The following is a 19,129-nucleotide window of genomic DNA, read 5'->3' as shown; positions in this document are numbered from 1 at the left end:
GTGACTGTAGCTGACATTGAAATCAATCAATGTGTGTAGTACCAGACAAGACCACTATAGAATGTATGATGCTGTGCATTTGCCAATGTGTCACAGTCTTTATGAAGAGCTGAATGTATAAATGCCTGTAGTTTCACCCTCATTGATCAGATACATATCACCTATCCACAGCATGCAGTAAGTGATCAATATTAAAGCCCAGAAAAGACCTTTAATACAATCCAATCATATAGATAATTTTAATGTTGTAAATGGGGAAGCAATTACCATGGTAACAATGACTGATGGATCTCTACATTTTACTAATTGTTCTTATGGAATCAATACTGTGCTTGAAAGTGAAGGTCATTGATGATATTTCACTAGCTTATACATTGGTTATGTATCTTAATCCACAAACAGCCTCAATATTGTTCAATGTTGTTCACATTACTTACATCAATAATGATTATACCTATGTTAAGGTTAATTGCTTCTTATAGCACTGAAAATATACAATACACTGGTCTAACTATAAATATATGTATATCTTACTAATGAATAGAGCTGGACCCAAACAATGGAATAGATTTATAAACAATGTCTTAAAGGGAATCTGTCACCAGAAAATGTGTAAATATATCTTTTTAGATGTTTTTGATAATATGATAAAAACACTTTGCTAATTATATTTAAAGGGGTTCTTCAGCCATTCACTAAGTGTTATCTTCCTAAATATAGCAAATGGTTAATTTAAACCTATTTTCTATGTTTAGCCATTTACATGATATGTTACATTGGTTTATATTTACCTTGTGTGCTTACCTTGACGATATCGAAAGAAATGATCTGTAGTCTTTCCTTTTTGTCACGCATGCACGCCCTGCATTCACATGCATTAGGCTATATTCACACTGCCGTTGCCCGCCCGCCCGTACCGTACTGTAGCGGGCAACGGCAGTGCACGGGGAGAGGAGGAGGAGGTGAGCGCAGCTCACCCCGCCCCTCTCCATAGAGATGCATGGCGCACAGCGCCATATTACGGGAAAAGATAGGACAGGTCCTATCTTTTTCCCAGGTACGGAGCGGTACGGTGCCGCACGTGTACTGCACCATACCGCTCCCGTAGGGCGCCGTGCGCCCATTGCTGTCTATGGAGGACGTATATCGGCCGTATATACGTCGGCCGTATATACATCCTCCATACAGTAGTGTGAATGTAGCCTTACACAGATATTGCAGAGAGCGCAGGCCTGTACCACTAATGGTCATGGGACTTAAAGGGTATTTCCATCTGGGTATTCACATTTAATTGAATTCATTTGCCCTATATAAACATTTCTTCATTTGGATGTCATAAAAAAAATGTTCCTGTGTGAAGATAATTTCTGATAAATGTAGCCATGTTGTCCCTTAGAAACGAGATAGCTTCCTTGGATACGACCACCTCACATTTTGGCAGCAGTGGCCAGACATGCACTATTGAGACACCCCACTACCCGGCTTCAGCGTTCATTACCATAAGACAGCTGTAGGACATGCAGTCACTTCCGGACATTTCATATACAAAAACCTTTTGTTTCTTTGTGCAATCACTCCAGCAGAGGTGGCCGTATCCAGGGACACAGTCTTGTTTCTAAGGGATCATAAGATTACATTTATGAGAAATTATCTTTACATGGGTACATTTTTTTAATAACATCTAATTGAAGAAATGTTTATATGTGGCAGATTAATGAAACTGAATGTGAACGCTGAGACGAGAATACCCCTTTAAAAGTCCCAAGGAGGCACACATGGCCATTTTGGTTTATCCAGGCTCAGACAATAATAGTTAAGTAGGAAGAAAAAATAAACTAAAAGGGTAATTTTAAGTGTGCTACTAAGTAGATTATATAATGCCCTTAACTATACTATAAAATATATTTTTTTCGATAGAGTGGCTGTAGAATCCCTTTAACTACTATGTCCTGCAGTTCTTATTCTGGCCAGTAGGCTGAAAGTGACTAATTCTGAGAGAAGAACACAACACATAACAGATGGTACCAAGATACTCATTACAATACAATACAAGATGAAGGGCAATAGAGGTCATGGTTTGGGAGTGCAGGAACAGAAGTTAGTATCTTGGGTTTCAGTGAGTCCATTTATTGAACATCTACAAAGAACAGTACAGGAAATACTACAAAATAGTTTTTAAAAGTGATAAATGGCGTTATATAGAGTGAAATTTTGGGGTTTCATAATCATCAGCTTCAATTCCCCGAATTCTCTCTCTCTCTTTCTCTCTATCATTTTTAACCCTTGACCCAGGATCAGGTTTTTGCATTTTCACCTCTCACTCCCCTCTTCCACAAGCCATATTTTTGAACTTTTTCCTATAACAAAGCTAAAAGATGACCGGAGGAACAAACAGTACTTCCAGGTGGTACACTGAAATATTCAATTCCATGTCCAGGGAAGCAGGATAAAAATTCCAAATGTGGTGGATTGCAGTTGCACCATACTCTTGTGGGCTTTCTTCTTAGTGGCTTTCACTGTGTTGTCCAGCTGACACATCCACTTCATTCTTTGGGACAATATGATGACAGACATTAATATAGTTTGGTGATGTCTTAATACCTTTAAAAATTTTCAAAGCTTTGCACGGTGCTGGGCAATGTGTCATTTATTCTGGATTACATGACGTATCCTTTGATACCATTTTGAGCATATGGAGGCAAAATTGCAAAATAAATGACAATCTGGACACTTTGATCCTTTTTTCTTTTACAGCATTAATCACAGAGATGTTTAATTTAATAATTTTCTTATTTATTTATATACATGTTCTGGATAAAAGGGGTGATTTGAGGTTTTTTCTTTAAAACTTTTTTTTAAAGGCTTCCTAGACAACCCTAGGGGCTGATCACTTATACAATATACTGCAATGCAACTGTATACATCTATGTAATCCCTCACCAAAGGATAGCATTAAACAGATTACTGATGCTATCTGGATTCTGTAAATATGGATTGTGGATGATGATTGGTTCATTCAGCTTTGTTCAATTATTTAATCCCTTTTTAAGAATAACCGGACCATTTAGAGGCATTGTCACCTTCTGTGCCACTCCTTCTTCCTCATACAGTTCAATACAGGCGGTTTGTTCTTAAGTTGAATTTGTATGTAAGTCGAAGCTTTATATTTTATAATTGTAGCTCTAGACACATTTTTTTTTTTACCCTGTGACAATTGTAGTTTCAAAAAAAAGTTTTCCTGTAATGGGACCAAGGATTATCACAAAAGCTTCATTACAGACACCCTACAGCTGATCATTGCAGTCTGAGACTATAGTAAAGCATTCAGAGAGACAAGGGGTAGAGGGGTCCGTCTTTAACTAGGGGTCGTCTGTAAGCCTTAAGTAGGGGACTGCCTGCACAATAAATCTTTATTAATCCCTGAGGATTTGTACAGCACATATAAGAGCATGTATCACATAGACAGAAACAGCAACATAAAATGGACATATTCATGTAACAAGGCCGATTCATGTTCACATCCCACACTTTTTTTCCTAAGGGGGGTTGGGGGGTGCTGTTATTATTTCAACACTTTATAGTACATAGTTCCTGATTGTAAAGTTTAATTGTTTTTTGGGATGAATGTGTTGTGGAACCTCGCAGTCCTGCAGCACAGCTGATGTTAGCCATCACTAATTGCGTTCAGTTGTAGCAGGATAAGGAAATGCAAGGGACTGGAGTTATTTATTGCTAAAATTTATACTAACATTTTTTTATACTAAAATTTACTGAAGCATCTATCACGCCATATTTTTGTTCATCTTGTTCTTGTCCTTTCCGTTTACAACGCCAACTACCACCAATAAGATTATTCTTTTTGAGGATTTTGTTATTGGTTTTTGTTAAGTTTCCTGAGGACGTACATCCTTGGCAGATTGTAGACTATGGGGCTCATTTACTAAGGGCCCGAACGCCGCACTTTCATCAGGTTTTGCGCCGAATTGCGGGATTTTGACGCACGCAATCAGATTTTGGCGCATCGGTGCCGGCTTGCACGTGACAGAAATGGTGGGGGGGGGGGTGCCGTACAACCCGACGGATTCGGACAAACCGCGGAATTTAAAAAAGGATTTGTGTCGCAAGATCAAGCACTCACATGCACCAGGAAGAAGCAGGTGAACTCCGGCGGACCTCGGCGGGGAAGCGACGGATGCAGGAACTCGGACGCACAATCTTAGTGAATTGCACCGGACCCGAATCCTCCTCGGACAACGCACAGCAGGATCACGACTGGACCGGGTAAATAAATCTGCCCCATTGTCTCTGTTTGTTGACCAGTTTAATCTGTCATCAATGTGAACAACATTTGTAGGTGTTGACTGTTCTATGGCCGACGTTTAATTGGACCATTTCATGGACCGTTCATGGACCATTTCCTTCCTCATAGACTGTAAGCTCTTGTGAGCAAGGCCCTCCCTCCTACTGTATCATCAGACAATGTTAGTACTCTACAATGTCTTTAATTTGTTTGGATATGTCCCCCATGCTGTAAGTGCTACAGAATATGATAACAACTCAGTTCAGTTCAATATGGTAACAATTCAGTCCAAAATTATTTTGAATCAATTTACTGTACATGGATTGCATCAATGATAATGTAAAAAACTAGGCTATATAAACCGTTTTAGTAATAACCTGCTTACCCATCTTCTCTAGATTTCTTCACAGACTATTGAAAATGCTGTCAATAAATTACGAGATAGAGCCAACCAAGTATCCGCTTGCCCTGTAAGGAAGAAGAATCACTGGGGAACCATACGTGGCATTGTTCAGTTTGGAAGAGGTATTTATTCTTCACAAGAAAAAATCTATATATCTTTATGAAACATGATCCAGAATGGCATTATGAAATATGTTGTTCACATAGCAATCTCAGCATTTTCAGACTATATAACCCTCTGGAGAGCACTCAAGGTATGTGTACCAGCGTTCCATGTTTTTGTGAAAAAGTCTAGGTAAAAGTTTCCTGAGCTACACAACAGTCTCTTTTAATAGTGTTCAACAAAGGATTGATTGACAGGCAATTGGAAAGAATTCCTAAAGAATGTGGATAAAACACCATCCCATGTGGATAAAACACCATCCCATCCAGCATCCCTTGCAAAGCTGTACATTTCAATTTGTCGTCTCTGTTAAAGATATCACATGCAGATAGTTTTATCCATGCTCTGGAATTGATGGAGAATCAATTCTTGGTTAAACAATACACCATTATATTATATACACTGCAGAGCATCAAAATTGAATTAGTGTAAATTAGTCCACATTGATTAATAGATATCTTAGTCAATGAGACAAATCAATAAATGAATATACATAAACATAGATTGATGATAATAATAGATAACAGATACATAGATAAAAAGTCATCTAACGTTGTGTTTGGAATTACTGATGTTTTTGAGGATCTAATGCAGATCCGTGCTCCTTTGGTAATGAAGATGTCTTCTATAAATGAAATGTCTTCACCCTTTTTAGCTAATTTAAATAGTTGCGCTCCATAAACTCAGATATCATTTTATCTCTGATCTCCTGAATTAGTTTTATTACGACGCCAAACCCTTCGCTATAAAGACGCGGCGGCTGCCTATCAATTTGTTACTGACCCCGATTCTCACCTATATTCCAGAACTGATAATTCCACTTACTAACCTAATAAAATTAACATGAGTTTTGTTGCAGGTAAAATGCTAAGAGGATTTCTGCCTGTGTATCCCAAGAGCCTCTGGGTTGATGTTAAAACATTTTGTAATGGGCTTCCATTTCATATAGTGTTTGACGAAGAGGTAAGAGATTACATAATACATATTACAACATAAAGATTTCATACTGTAAATGGTAAAAGTTGGTGGATAGCCATAGTCCAGTGTAGAACATAGAAAGGTTTTAGAGGGACTGGTCATTCATCTAACGTGTATGGGAGTGTCCAGACTACTCAATAAAGTAATTATAGGTGTTACTAATACACCTAGAATATATTAATGTATTACAATAATAAAATATGCAGTACTGTACTGATATGATGATCTTTGGTTGTATAATGTTACATTATGCCTATTTATTCACATTTTCAGCTGAGGGTGAAGCAGGCGGGTGTGAGCATACAAAGGATTGTTCCTGGTCTGCAGACTATGGGGATTCGACTAGATCAGTATTTCAGCACAGTGCACCCTGAAGTCACCCTGACTATTTCTAATGTGAGAAAGTTCATTAATAGTCAGTTTGTATTTAGGACAAAGAGAGAGATGATGCCTGAATCTTGGCGAGAACGTCCAATGTTGGAATTGAGAGGTATGTGTTTTTAAACTAGTTAACTCCTAATTTCTACACAAATTGATACAAACTAAGTCAATTGATGGATGTATGTAGTTATACCAGACAGTCTAAGGTTAGATGCATACAGACAGAGGGGCAGATTTACTTACCCGGTCCGTTCGCGATCCAGCGGCGCGTTCTCTGCGGTGGATTCGGGTCCGGCCGGGATTCATCAAGGTAGTTCCTCCGCAGTCCACCAGGTGGCGCTGCTGTGCGGAAAAGCATCTGAACGCACTGGAGTTCACCGGGCCGGACCAAGTGAAGGTAAGCGCGTCCCAAGCGACACATTTCTTTTTTAAAATGCGGCGGTTTTTCCGAATCCGTCGGGTTTTCGATTGTCCACGCCCCCCCCCCAATTTCCGTCGCGTGAATGCCGGCGCCGATGCGCCACAATCCGATCGCGTGCGCCAAAATCCCGAGGCAATACAGGGAAAATCGGCGCAAATCGGAAATATTCGGGTAACACGTCGGGAAAACGCGAATCGGGCCCTTAGTAAATGACCCCCAGAGTCTGGTTTTTCATGGCCCCGTATGAGCCGACTGTCCAAGCAGCCAAGTTTTTGAGCAGGTCCATTTCTTGGCCGAGTATGTGGCATGAGTAATCCTTTTCTACTGAAGTTTATGCCCCGATATTGCACATCCATGTGTTAGTAGTACAATAGTGACATAGATTTACCATTCAATATCCGGCACTGTGATAAATTGGGTGCAATACACTGTCTAGTAAAATTTTGCCCTAACTTTTACACAAAAGTAAAACTTAACTTTTCCCAACTAAAAATCTAAACTTCAGAATTTGTAATATTTTATGGCATCTAAGGTAGAATATGAATAAATTATATTTATTCCTGTTAAGTAAAATATTTTACATTCTTCATGGTTACATTAATTCGATAGATGTGTGTGGTTGCACCTCGAATATTATGGGTGCTAGGTAGGATTAGGGTTCCCGCCCCAAATATTTCAAAGTTAAAGAATAATCCAAGCACTCCTTTGGAATATATAATGCCAAGTGAGTAGTTTATTTACAAGTAAGAGATCATATTCAAATTAGTGACGTTTCGGCCAAACACAGGTCTTTGTCAAACACAGATCATAGTAGGGAAAGAGTTTGGCTGGCACAGCATTGGCTCAGGTATCGACACAGCGAGCATGCTATTCCCTGACACGCTGTGCAAACTCTTTCCCTACTACGATCTGTGTTTGACAAAGGCCTGTGTTTGGCCGAAACGTCACTAATTTGAATATGATCGCTTACTTGTAAATAAACTACTCATTTCATGGTTACACTTATGTTTGTGATGGTCAGAATTGCTGACAATATTTCATACCATCCAGGCTGGTTTATAGTTATAAACAGTTAGAGGTAGGAGGTTTCCCTGATGGTCTAAGATGGTGGATGTGAATGTGTTTCAGAGTTATGAAGAAGTAATGGTGGACAGGATTTAGCTTTGTTCCACAACATTTCTATATAATTGTTGATATAAGGTTAGCATTTCATTTCAGAATAAGAAAGAAAATAATGTCAGTATTTGGGGTGCAGCAGACGTTTATGTTTTGTCTTCAGGTCAGATGATATGGATGGAATCTATGGAGTGTATGTTATATTTGTGCTCTCCTCTGCTGCGTAACTTGCATGAGTTAGAGGAGAGGCAGATGCACATCTCGGACATAGCACCTCATGATGTCACACGGGACCTCATTCTACTAAACCAGCAAAGACTGGCAGAGATGGAACTATCTAACCAGCTTGAGAGGAAGAAGGAAGAACTTAGAATATTGTCAAAACATTTAGAAGAAGAGAAAAAGAAGACAGAAGCCTTACTGTATGCCATGCTTCCAAAACATGTGGCCAACCAGCTGAAGGAGGGCAAGAGAGTAGAAGCAGGTGAGTTTCTTTACAACAGTGTACATTTTGATCTTTTATAAATGCATATTTAAAGTACAGGGATGAAGTGTGAGCCCTGCGCTTCCCACAACCTCTCTGAGGATAGCAAGTAAACAAGTGCGCTCACATGCTGCCCTAACTGAATATTCTCCTGACCATGGGTCATGCAATTTAAAGGAGATCAACCATTTGAAAAAAACCTAGAAATACTTACCTTTGCTTCTCTTAATCTTGATTCCGATGCTTTCCTAGTCTGGATATGCCGGGATTGCCTAGAAAAGAAACTTATAATTAGCAGCACAGAGCACGGGGACAAGATGTCCGGTGCTTCGGGCTGCTAATTATACACACCCCCGCACCTCTGGCATGATGCCACCTCCTTCTCCCATGCTTCCAGCAAGGGAGGGGGAGGTGTGGGGGTCTGCATAATTAGCAGCCTAAAGCATCAGACATCTTGTCCCCGGGCTCTGTGCTGCTAATTATAAGTTTCTTTTCTAGTTGATCTCTGTGTGTCAAGACTAGCAGAAGACAGCATGAAGGTGACTGGAATGTTGGTATTTCCAGGTTTTCTTTTTAAATGGTTGATTTCCTTTAAGCCTGGATACCAGAATGGAAATCATGGAAAACACCCAGGGTAACATTTATCATTATTAGTTTTGTTGTGTTGGTTTGTTTTTGCGTTGTTTCATGGTGCATTACTGTTTTTGCACTTTTTTCCAACTTTCTCATGCACTTTTGACTTTCTGCTGCCAGCTTGTTTTTTTATCCATGCGGCGTATCTATCTTCCTGTCTTTGCTCTTTTGGACTGTGTTAGTCTAATTTACTGCCAGTATTTTTTGTAATGTGTGTATCGTGGCGAAAAAATACACCTGCTCAAAGCAGGCGTACAGAGCATGATCTGGCTGTCCGAGCATGGAAAATTCACTGCACGGACTGTTTATTTTATTAGGTGGGTGTTGTGGGGGATGTGCAGCACAAATCTGGAGACAAGATAATACGGTGTCTGTGGCTGCTTCTTCACCAGAACCTTGTAAGGGCACAGAAGAGGTTAATGTAAGACATTGCAGGCAGCAGGGGTTACCTGACATCCTTCATGTAGTCCATGCTTCCTGCTGTGCACTCTCACCTATTCTCCCAAGAACTGCTGCTATGCATAAAGTTTCTCAGCTCCGCTTATTCCCTCACACAGCGCCCCACCCTGGATTCGCTGATACACTACACATACTGTGTATCTACCTGTGATGTACAGTCTGACACTATTTGGTAATGTCTGATTAACACCCGTCAGATTTTATGTGCTCCATCACAGAGAAAAAAGTACACATTTAACACACAGGAAACAGTAGTAAGGTAATTCTGCCAGCGAGAGGAGGCGCAAAACTAGACAACAAAAACCCAGAATAAGAAAAATGTGCCCCATAGTGTTCACACACAAAAGAGGCCATGGTGGTTTTCTGAAAAGCGCTTTGTTTTAATTCTTTAATTCTTTTGCAATAAATGTGACTTTTCCAGTCGTAGGTTTTTGCCACAATCTTTGTTCCAGTATCCAGGCTGTCATTCTGAGCCCAATGGTTGGGTGATTTAAGGCGCTGCAGTTAGGACAGTGTGTGAATGAAGAAACAGGTCTGGTGAACAGATGGCTATTTTGACTTACTATCCCCAATGGCAATAGATGGCAGACATTGACTAACTGTTAAAAGATATTCTTGAAGTATAGAAGGGGTGAGATCTAACCACAACTTCAGATATTGTACTCTTCTATTTGGGGCAATCCGAGGATTGGCTCTTGTGGGAACAAATTCCTCCAATATTAGGGCACATTTAGTTATATTTATGGGCTTGCGACAGTTTTCTGACAGACTTTGCACATTCTTTTAGGTATAAACTGCTTTTATAGGTATTTAAGAAGTGTTTGCACCACAAATGTGTTGCACGTGACCGTATTGTGGCACAGCCACACTAGCCACCATGCAACTGGTTTGACATGCAAAGTCTGTCGCACGCCCTATGGTAAAGGTGCACCACAAAAAAATTGTGAACTCTGTCTGGCCAGTGCAGATTCATAATTTGTGGTGCACGTTCTTAATGAATTTCATCTGCACCGATCCGTATACACAGGCAGAGCACTTTAAGTGCAGTTTCCCACATTCTTAGGCCCCTTCCACTCTTGCGTTGCAGATCACGTCAGAGTCGGATCAGGGAGCGATCAGGGTTTGGTCAGTGAAAAACTGACATTTTGCATCAGAGTGCAATCAGTTTTCAGTCAGAGTTTGTTCAGTGTCTCAGTTTTTCATGTGCGTTTTCATGCAACCCTTTTGTGGCGCATCTGCGATGGCTTCCATGGGACACAATTTAAGGAACGTGCTGGCGGACGGTCCAACTGATTCGGACCGAGCGCGGTATTAAACTTTTAAATTATGTTGCACGTCATATGTTAAAGATGCGCCACATAAAGATGGTGAACTCTGTCGGACCTGGAGCGACATATTCATGCGCACAATTTTAGCATTATAAAAGGACAATGCAAGTTTAGTGAACTGCCCAAATTTTTAAGTAAAAGTGCCCCATTATGTCTACTTCTACTTCTGTTTTTCAGGTGAATTTAAAGAATGCACAATATTATTCAGTGATGTGGTCACATTCACCAACATTTGTGCACAGTGTGAACCGATCCAGATAGTCTCCATGTTAAATTCTATGTATCTCCGATTTGACAGACTAACCACTGTACATGATGTCTATAAGGTATTTGTTTCAATTGAAGGTGCATAATGTTTATCAAGTTAGAAAGCTGAATTGTATATATTATAGTTAATGAAGAGTTTATGAACAATCACATACAATAGACAACAAAATCCAATACAGCTTTGCTATAACAGAAACAAGGCATGGGAAGAAAAAGTAGGTGAGGAGTGTTAAACAATTCCCTGGCTGCATAACACATGGATTAATGTAAAAAATAAATGCATATTATGCTATAAAATCTACAACTTGCCTCTTTGGAATCGTGGAAATGTATTCTGTATTGCTTCAGAGGAAATGTCACTGTATACATCCGTGTAACCAATGTGGATTCTGGCCTAGTTTCCTATACAAGATACATAAACTACAGCCTTTTAGTATGTTTTTTGGAATGTGGGAAGACAATGTTGCCCTGGTGGGCTTTAAACCCACTGCAGTAAGGTGAATGAGCCACCATATTTGTGCTGAAGATAGTTGTAGCTCTGATTCAGTTACTTTCCCCTTGTAAGTTCCAAATTAGTTCCCTATTTTATATTTCCCTTTATGTGAAAGGTGGAGACTATAGGCGATGCATACATGGTTGTGGGTGGTGTACCTGTACCTGTTTCTACTCATGCAGAAAGAGTTGCAAACTTTGCTTTGGGGATGATACTTATGGCAAGAGAAGTGAAGAATCCAGTCACTGGAAATCCTATTCAGGTAAGTTTTATTCAAAAACTTAGATAGGATACTTAAAGAGCAGAAACAGCACAAATTATACTCATGTATACTCCAAAAATACCAAGTCACACAAAAGCTTTTACTATATTCTGCTCTAGAATCTTACATTACTTGTATTATTTATTTCTGGAGAACCATTCATTCCAACTTACTGGATGAGTATTTAAAGGAAGAAGACCCTGGTTGTGACAGTCTAATAGGGTGGATGCATAGATACAAAAGCTGAAGCTTGAAGTCATATGGCAGTGTAGTGGCAGAAGAGTTTCTATGACTTTAATTTACTTAAGGTTTCGTTTGTGATGGGGTATTTACTAGAGATGAGCGAACACTAAAATGCTCGGGTACTCGTTATTCGAGACGAACTTTTCCCGATGCTCGAGTGCTCGTCTCGAATAACGAACCCCATTGAAGTCAATGGGAGACTCGAGCATTTTTCAAGGGGACCAAGGCTCTGCACAGGGAAGCTTGGCCAAACACCTGGGAACCTCAGAAAAGGATGGAAACACCACGGAAATGGACAGGAAACAGCAGGGGCAGCATGCATGGATGCCTCTGAGGCTGCATAATCGCACCATTATGCCAAAATTATGGGCAACAGCATGGCCATGACAGAGTGACAGAATGAAGCTAGATAGCATCTAAAACATCCAATAATTGACCCTGACACTATAGGGGACGGCATGCAGAGGCAGCGGCAGCAGGCTAGAGAGTGTCATGGCGACATACCCTAAATGGACTCAGGCTTCAAACCAATGGGTGGCAGAGAGGAACCAAAGGAGGTGAGCAAGAAGCGCTCAAATAATATCGGTACATGATAAAAGTTTGCCAGTATATTTTGTGGATTACACAGCAGGGTGGCGACAAAGTTAACATGGAAGCCATGAAAACAACCCAAAATTCTGCCTGACACAGCTCGTTTGATAAGGGGACGATGTATGGAGGCAGTGAACTAGTAGTAGATTAAAGGTGCTGCAGTTAAAACTATGTTAGTTGGATCTTGGCATGGAGCTGGCGCTCCGCTGCCAGGCGAGCTTTCGCCAATCCAAGCCCCTGTCTCTAGGCTACTCCCCAAACAGCACTTCTAAGAACCTTTTGTATAAGATCAAGTGTAGTAGCGTTCTTATAAGTTTAGGATATGCCGGGTGAGGGGAATGTAAACAGATGCGCAAGAAGCGCTGAAATAATATCCCTAAATGGTAAAAGTTTGCAAGTATATTTTGGGGATTACACAGCAGGGTGGCGACAAAGTTAACAACTTTGATGTGGAATGCCCTGTAATAGCTCTTGGGCGGTGTGCCTTTTATCGCCTAGGCTCAGCAGTTTCAGCACCGCCTGCTGTCGCTTAGCGACGGCACTGCTGCTGTGCCTAGAGCTACCGACTGATGGCGCCATGCCCACGGATGGTAATTCGGAGGAGGAGGAGGTGGAGGAGGGGTGGGAGGAGGTATAGTAGGCCTTTGAGACCTGGACCGAGGTAGGCCCCGCAATTCTCTGCGTCGGCAGTATATGACCAGCCCCAGGGTCAGACTCGGTCCCAGCCTGCACCAAGTTAAGTGTAGTAGCGTTCTTATAAGTTTGGGATATGGCGGGTGAGGGGAATGTAAACAGATGCGCAAGAAGCGCATGATGCGCATGGAGCTGGCGTTCCGCTGCCAGGCGAGCTTTCGCCAATCCAAGCCCCTGTCTCTAGGCTACTCCCCAAACAGCACTTCTAAGAACCTTTTGTATAAGATCAAGTGTAGTAGCGTTCTTATAAGTTTAGGATATGCCGGGTGAGGGGAATGTAAACAGATGCGCAAGAAGCGCTGAAATAATATCCCTAAATGGTAAAAGTTTGCCAGTATATTTTGGGGATTACACAGCAGGGTGGCGACAAAGTTAACAACTTTGATGTGGAATCCATGAAAACAACCCAAATTTCTGCCTGACACACCTCGTTTGATAAAGGGACGATGTATGGAGGCAGCTATATGGACGACTTTTGGAGGTAGCAATGGAGACAACGTGTGGAGGCTGCTATGGAGACAATTTAATTTGGATAGTGCCTGTATGTGGCAGTCCCAAACATTTTTCAAACCAGAGGAGCAGGTAGGTGGCCCTCCAGTAAAATGGGATAGATTGAGTGCCTGTATGTGGCAGTCCCAAAAATGTTTCAAACCAGAGGAGCAGGTAGGTGGCCCTCCAGTAAAATGGAATAGATTGAGTGCCTGTATGTGGCAGTCCCAAAAATTGTTCAAACCAGAGGAGCAGGTAGGTGGCCCTGCAGTAAAATGGAATAGATTGAGTGCCTGTATGTGGCAGTCCCAAAAATTGTTCAAACCAGAGGAGCAGGTAGGTGGCCCTGCAGTAAAATGGAATAGATTGAGTGCCTGTATGTGGCAGTCCCAAAAATGTTTCAAACCAGAGGAGCAGGTAGGTGGCCCTCCAGTAAAATGGGATAGATTGAGTGCCTGTATGTGGCAGTCCCAAAAATGTTTCAAACCAGAGGAGCAGGTAGGTGGCCCTGCAGTAAAATGGAATAGATTGAGTGCCTGTATGTGGCAGTCCCAAAAATTGTTCAAACCAGAGGAGCAGGTAGGTGGCCCTGCAGTAAAATGGAATAGATTGAGTGCCTGTATGTGGCAGTCCCAAAAATTGTTCAAACCAGAGGAGCAGGTAGGTGGCCCTGCAGTAAAATGGAATAGATTGAGTGCCTGTATGTGGCAGTCCCAAAAATGTTTCAAACCAGAGGAGCAGGTAGGTGGCCCTGCAGTAAAATGGAATAGATTGAGTGCCTGTATGTGGCAGTCCCAAAAATGTTTCAAACCAGAGGAGCAGGTAGGTGGCCCTCCAGTAAAATGGAATAGATTGAGTGCCTGTATGTGGCAGTCCCAAAAATTGTTCAAACCAGAGGAGCAGGTAGGTGGCCCTGCAGTAAAATGGAATAGATTGAGTGCCTGTATGTGGCAGTCCCAAAAATTTTTTAAAACAGAGGACCGGGTAGGTGGCCCTCCAGAAAAATGGAATAGATTGAGTGCCTGTATGTGGCACTCACAAAAATTGTTTCAAACAGAGGACCGGGTAGGTGGCCCTCCAGAAAAATTAAATGCATGAAGTACTATAGCAAGAGCCAGTGGGCCCTGTCAAAAAATAGCCAGTTTCCTCTGCTTTACTGTACAAAGAGGAGGAGAAGGAGGAAAATGAGGAGGAGGAGGAGGAGTGGATCAATTATTCAGGTTGAGCTTCCTTCACCTGGTGGAGATTGGAAATTCTGAGAAATCCAGCCTTTATTCATTTTAATAAGCGTCAGCCTGTCAGCGCTGTCAGTCGACAGGCGTGTACGCTTATCGGTGATGATGCCACCAGCTGCACTGAAAACCCGCTCGGACAAGACGCTAGCGGCAGGGCAGGCAAGAACCTCCAAGGCGTACAGCGCCAGTTCGTGCCACATGTCCAGCTTTGAAACCCAGTAGTTGTAGGGAGCTGTGTGATCATTTAGGACGATGGTATGGTCAGCTACGTACTCCCTCACCATCTTTCTGTAAAGATCAGCCCTACTCTGCCGAGACTGGGGACAGGTGACAGTGTCTTGCTGGGGTGACATAAAGCTGGCAAAAGCCTTGTAAAGCGTACCCTTGCCAGTGCTGGACAAGCTGCCTGCTCGCCTACTCTCCCTCGCTACTTGTCCCGCAGAGCTACGCACTCTGCCGCTAGCGCTGTCAGAAGGGAAATACTGTTTCAGCTTGTGCACCAGGGCCTGCTGGTATTCATGCATTCTCACACTCCTTTCCTCTCCAGGGATGAGAGTGGGAAGATTTTGCTTGTACCGTGGGTCCAGGAGAGTGAACACCCAGTAATCGGTGCTGGAATAAATTCTTTGAACGCGAGGGTCACGGGATAGGCAGCCTAGCATGAAATCTGCCATATGCGCCAGAGTACCAACGCGTAAGAATTCACTCCCCTCACTGGCCTGACTGTCCATTTCCTCCTCCTCCAACTCCTCCAACTCCTCTTCTTCTGCCCATACACGCTGAACAGTGAAGGACTCAACAATGGTCCCCTCTTGTGTCTCGCCAACATTCTCCTCCTCTTCCTCCTCATCCTCCTCCACCTCCACCTCCTCCGATATGCGCTGAGAAACAGACCTCAGGGTGCTTTGGCTATCAACAAGGGAATATTCTTCCCCCGTCTCTTGTGACGAGCGCAAAGCTTCCGACTTCATGCTGACCAGAGAGTTTTTCAACAGGCCAAGCAGCGGGATGGTGAGGCTGATGATGGCGGCATCGCCACTGACCATCTGTGTTGACTCCTCAAAGTTACTCAGCACCTGACAGATATCAGACATCCACGTCCACTCCTCATTGTAGACTTGAGGAAGCTGACTGACCTGACTACCAGTTCTGGTGGAAGTTGACATCTGGCAGTCTACAATCGCTCTGCGCTGCTGGTAAACTCTGGATAACATGGTCAGTGTTGAATTCCACCTCGTGGGCACGTCGCACAACAGTCGGTGAGCGGGCAGTTGGAGGCGGCGCTGCGCTGCCCTGAGAGTGGCAGCATCTGGGCTGGACTTCCTGAAATGCGCACAGATGCGGCGCACCTTCGTGAGCAAATCAGACAGATTGGGGTATGTCTTGAGGAAACGCTGCACTATCAGATTTAACACATGGGCCAGGCATGGCACATGTGTCAGTCTGCCGAGTTGCAGAGCCGCCACCAGGTTACGGCCGTTGTCACACACAACCATTCCCGGCTTGAGGTTCAGCGGTGCCAGCCACAGATCAGTCTGCGCCGTGATGCCCTGTAATAGCTCTTGGGCGGTGTGCCTTTTGTCGCCTAGGCTCAGCAGTTTGAGCACCGCCTGCTGTCGCTTAGCGACGGCACTGCTGCTGTGCCTAGAGCTACCGACTGATGGCGCCGTGCCCACGGATGGTAGTTCGGAGGAGGAGGTGGAGGAGGGGTGGGAGGAGGAGGAGGCATAGTAGGCCTGAAACACCTGGACCGAGGTAGGCCCCGCAATCCTCGGCGTCGGCAGTATATGAGCAGCCCCAGGGTCAGACTCGGTCCCAGCCTCCACCAAGTTAACCCAATGTGCCGTCAGCGATATATAGTGGCCCTGCCCGGCAGCACTCGTCCACGTGTCCGTGGTCAGGTGGACCTTGTCAGAAACGGCGTTGGTCAGGGCACGGATGATGTTGTCTGACACGTGCTGGTGCAGGGCTGGGACGGCACATCGGGAAAAGTAGTGGCGGCTGGGGACCGAATACCGAGGGGCGGCCGCCGCCATGAGGTTGCGAAAGGCCTCGGTCTCTACTAGCCTATAGGGCAGCATCTCCAGGCTAAGCAATCTGGAGATGTGCACATTAAGGGCTTGGGCGTGCGGGTGGGTTGCACTATATTTGCGTTTCCGCTCCAGCGTCTGGGGTATGGAGAGCTGAACGCTGGTGGATGCTGTGGAGGATCGTGGAGGCGACGATGGGGTTTTTGTGCCAGGGTCCTGGGCAGGGGGCTGACTAGCAGCTGACACAGGGGAAGGAGCAGTGGTGTGCACGGCCGGAGGTGAACGGGCTTGTTGCCACTGAGTGGGGTGCTTAGCATTCATATGCCTGCGCATACTGGTGGTAGTTAAGCTAGTAGTGGTGGAACCCCTGCTGAGCCTGGTTTGGCAAATGTTGCACACCACAGTCCGTCGGTCATCCGGTGTTTCCTTAAAGAACCTCCACACTTCTGAAGATCTAGCCCTCGCCGCAAGAGCCCTCACCACGGGAGCTTCACTAGTTGACAGTGGCGCTGATGCACCAGCTCTGGCCCTGCCTCTCCGTCTGGCCCCACCACTGCCTCTTCCAACCTGTTCAGGTCGAGGACTCTCCTCCGTCTCAGAAGCACTGTGTTCACCCGGCCTCTCAACCCAGCTTGGGTCTGTCACCTCATCATCCTCCGATCCCTCAGTCTGCTCCCCCCTCGGACTTCCTGCCCTGACAACAACTTCCCCACTGTCTGACAACCGTGTCTCCTCATCGTCGGACACCTCTTTACACACTTCCACTACGTCAAGAAGGTCATCATCACCCACAGACTGTGACTGGTGGAAAACCTGGGCATCGGAAAATTGCTCAGCAGCAACCGGACAAGTGGTTTGTGACTGTGGGAAGGGTCCAGAAAACAGTTCCTCACAGTATGCCGGTTCAAATGCCAAATTTTCCTGGGAGGGGGCAGACTGGGGGGGAGGAGGCTGAGGTGCAGGAGCTGGAGGAGTGGGGATTTCGGTGACATGGGTGGACTGCGTGGAAGACTGACTGGTGGTGGACAAATTGCTCGAAGCATTGTCAGCAATCCACGACATCACCTGTTCGCACTGTTCTGGCCTCAACAGTGCTCTACCACGAGTCCCAGTAACTTCAGACATGAACCTAGGGAGTGTAGCTCTGCGGCGTTCCCCTGCTCCCTCATCAGCAGGTGCTGTCTCACCCCGCCCAGGACCACGGCCTCTGACCCCTGCAGTAGTTGGACGCCCACGTCCCCGCCCTCGTCCTCTACCCCTAGCCCTCGGGTTAAACATTTTTAAAATGAGAGTTATAACTTTTTTTTTTTTTTACTTCTTTTTGTTTTTTTTGGTGTTTTTTTGTGTTTTTTTTTTTTTTTGTGTTTTTTGTTTTTTTTTGAGTTTTTAAAACCAAACAATCCTATCCTATTGCTATGGCTATTTTCTAGCCAAGTATCAAAGGAAGCACACTACTATGCCAGATGAGATGACACTGAGTTATTGCCTAATAGAAATCCAACCCCTACTGAATTTTGCCACTTCGGCCTTTGCTATGGATATGTGCGCCACTAAGCGCAGAACACAGCGGTCGCAAGTCTCACTACAAATTGCTCAGAATTGGCAAGTACATGCACTGCAGAAACTACAGCCACCAGCAGATCAACCAGAAATCAAATATATAGAACGCTACTGTAGGCTTCAAGAAGCTGTTTGTATTCTCCTATGGCTATTTTCTAGCCAAGTATCAAAGGAAGCACACTACTATGCCAGATGAGATGACACTGAGTTATTGCCTAATAGAAATCCAACCCCTACTGAATTTTGCCACTTCGGCCTTTGCTATGGATATGTGCGCCACTAAGCGCAGAACACAGCGGTCGCAAGTCTCACTACAAATTGCTCAGAATTGGCAAGTACATGCACTGCAGAAACTACAGCCACCAGCAGATCAACCAGAAATCAAATATATAGAACGCTACTGTAGGCTTCAAGAAGCTGTTTGTATTCTCCTATGGCTATTTTCTAGCCAAGTATCAAAGGAAGCACACTACTATGCCAGATGAGATGACACTGAGTTATTGCCTAATAGAAATCCAACCCCTACTGAATTTTGCCACTTCGGCCTTTGCTATGGATATGTGCGCCACTAAGCGCAGAACACAGCGGTCGCAAGTCTCAC

General features: G+C 43.9%; 1 protein-coding gene across 2 annotated transcripts in view; it reads left to right on the top strand.

Annotated features, from left to right (window-relative positions):
• LOC140122316 (guanylate cyclase soluble subunit beta-2-like) overlaps positions 1 to 19,129 on the top strand; it is a 57,107-nt gene that overhangs the window by 29,344 nt on the left and 8,634 nt on the right. For both annotated transcript variants that reach the window (XM_072143064.1, XM_072143065.1), the window contains exons 7-12: positions 4,699 to 4,825; positions 5,725 to 5,828; positions 6,117 to 6,333; positions 7,925 to 8,245; positions 10,843 to 10,991; positions 11,541 to 11,687. In XM_072143064.1, the coding sequence (XP_071999165.1) occupies positions 4,699 to 4,825; positions 5,725 to 5,828; positions 6,117 to 6,333; positions 7,925 to 8,245; positions 10,843 to 10,991; positions 11,541 to 11,687 (1,065 nt within the window). The remainder of the gene's footprint in view (positions 1 to 4,698; positions 4,826 to 5,724; positions 5,829 to 6,116; positions 6,334 to 7,924; positions 8,246 to 10,842; positions 10,992 to 11,540; positions 11,688 to 19,129) is intronic.

Source organism: Engystomops pustulosus, chromosome 3 (genome assembly GCF_040894005.1).
Source record: "Engystomops pustulosus chromosome 3, aEngPut4.maternal, whole genome shotgun sequence".
NCBI lineage: Eukaryota > Metazoa > Chordata > Amphibia > Anura > Leptodactylidae > Engystomops > Engystomops pustulosus.
This window is presented reverse-complemented; position numbering and strand designations above follow the sequence as displayed.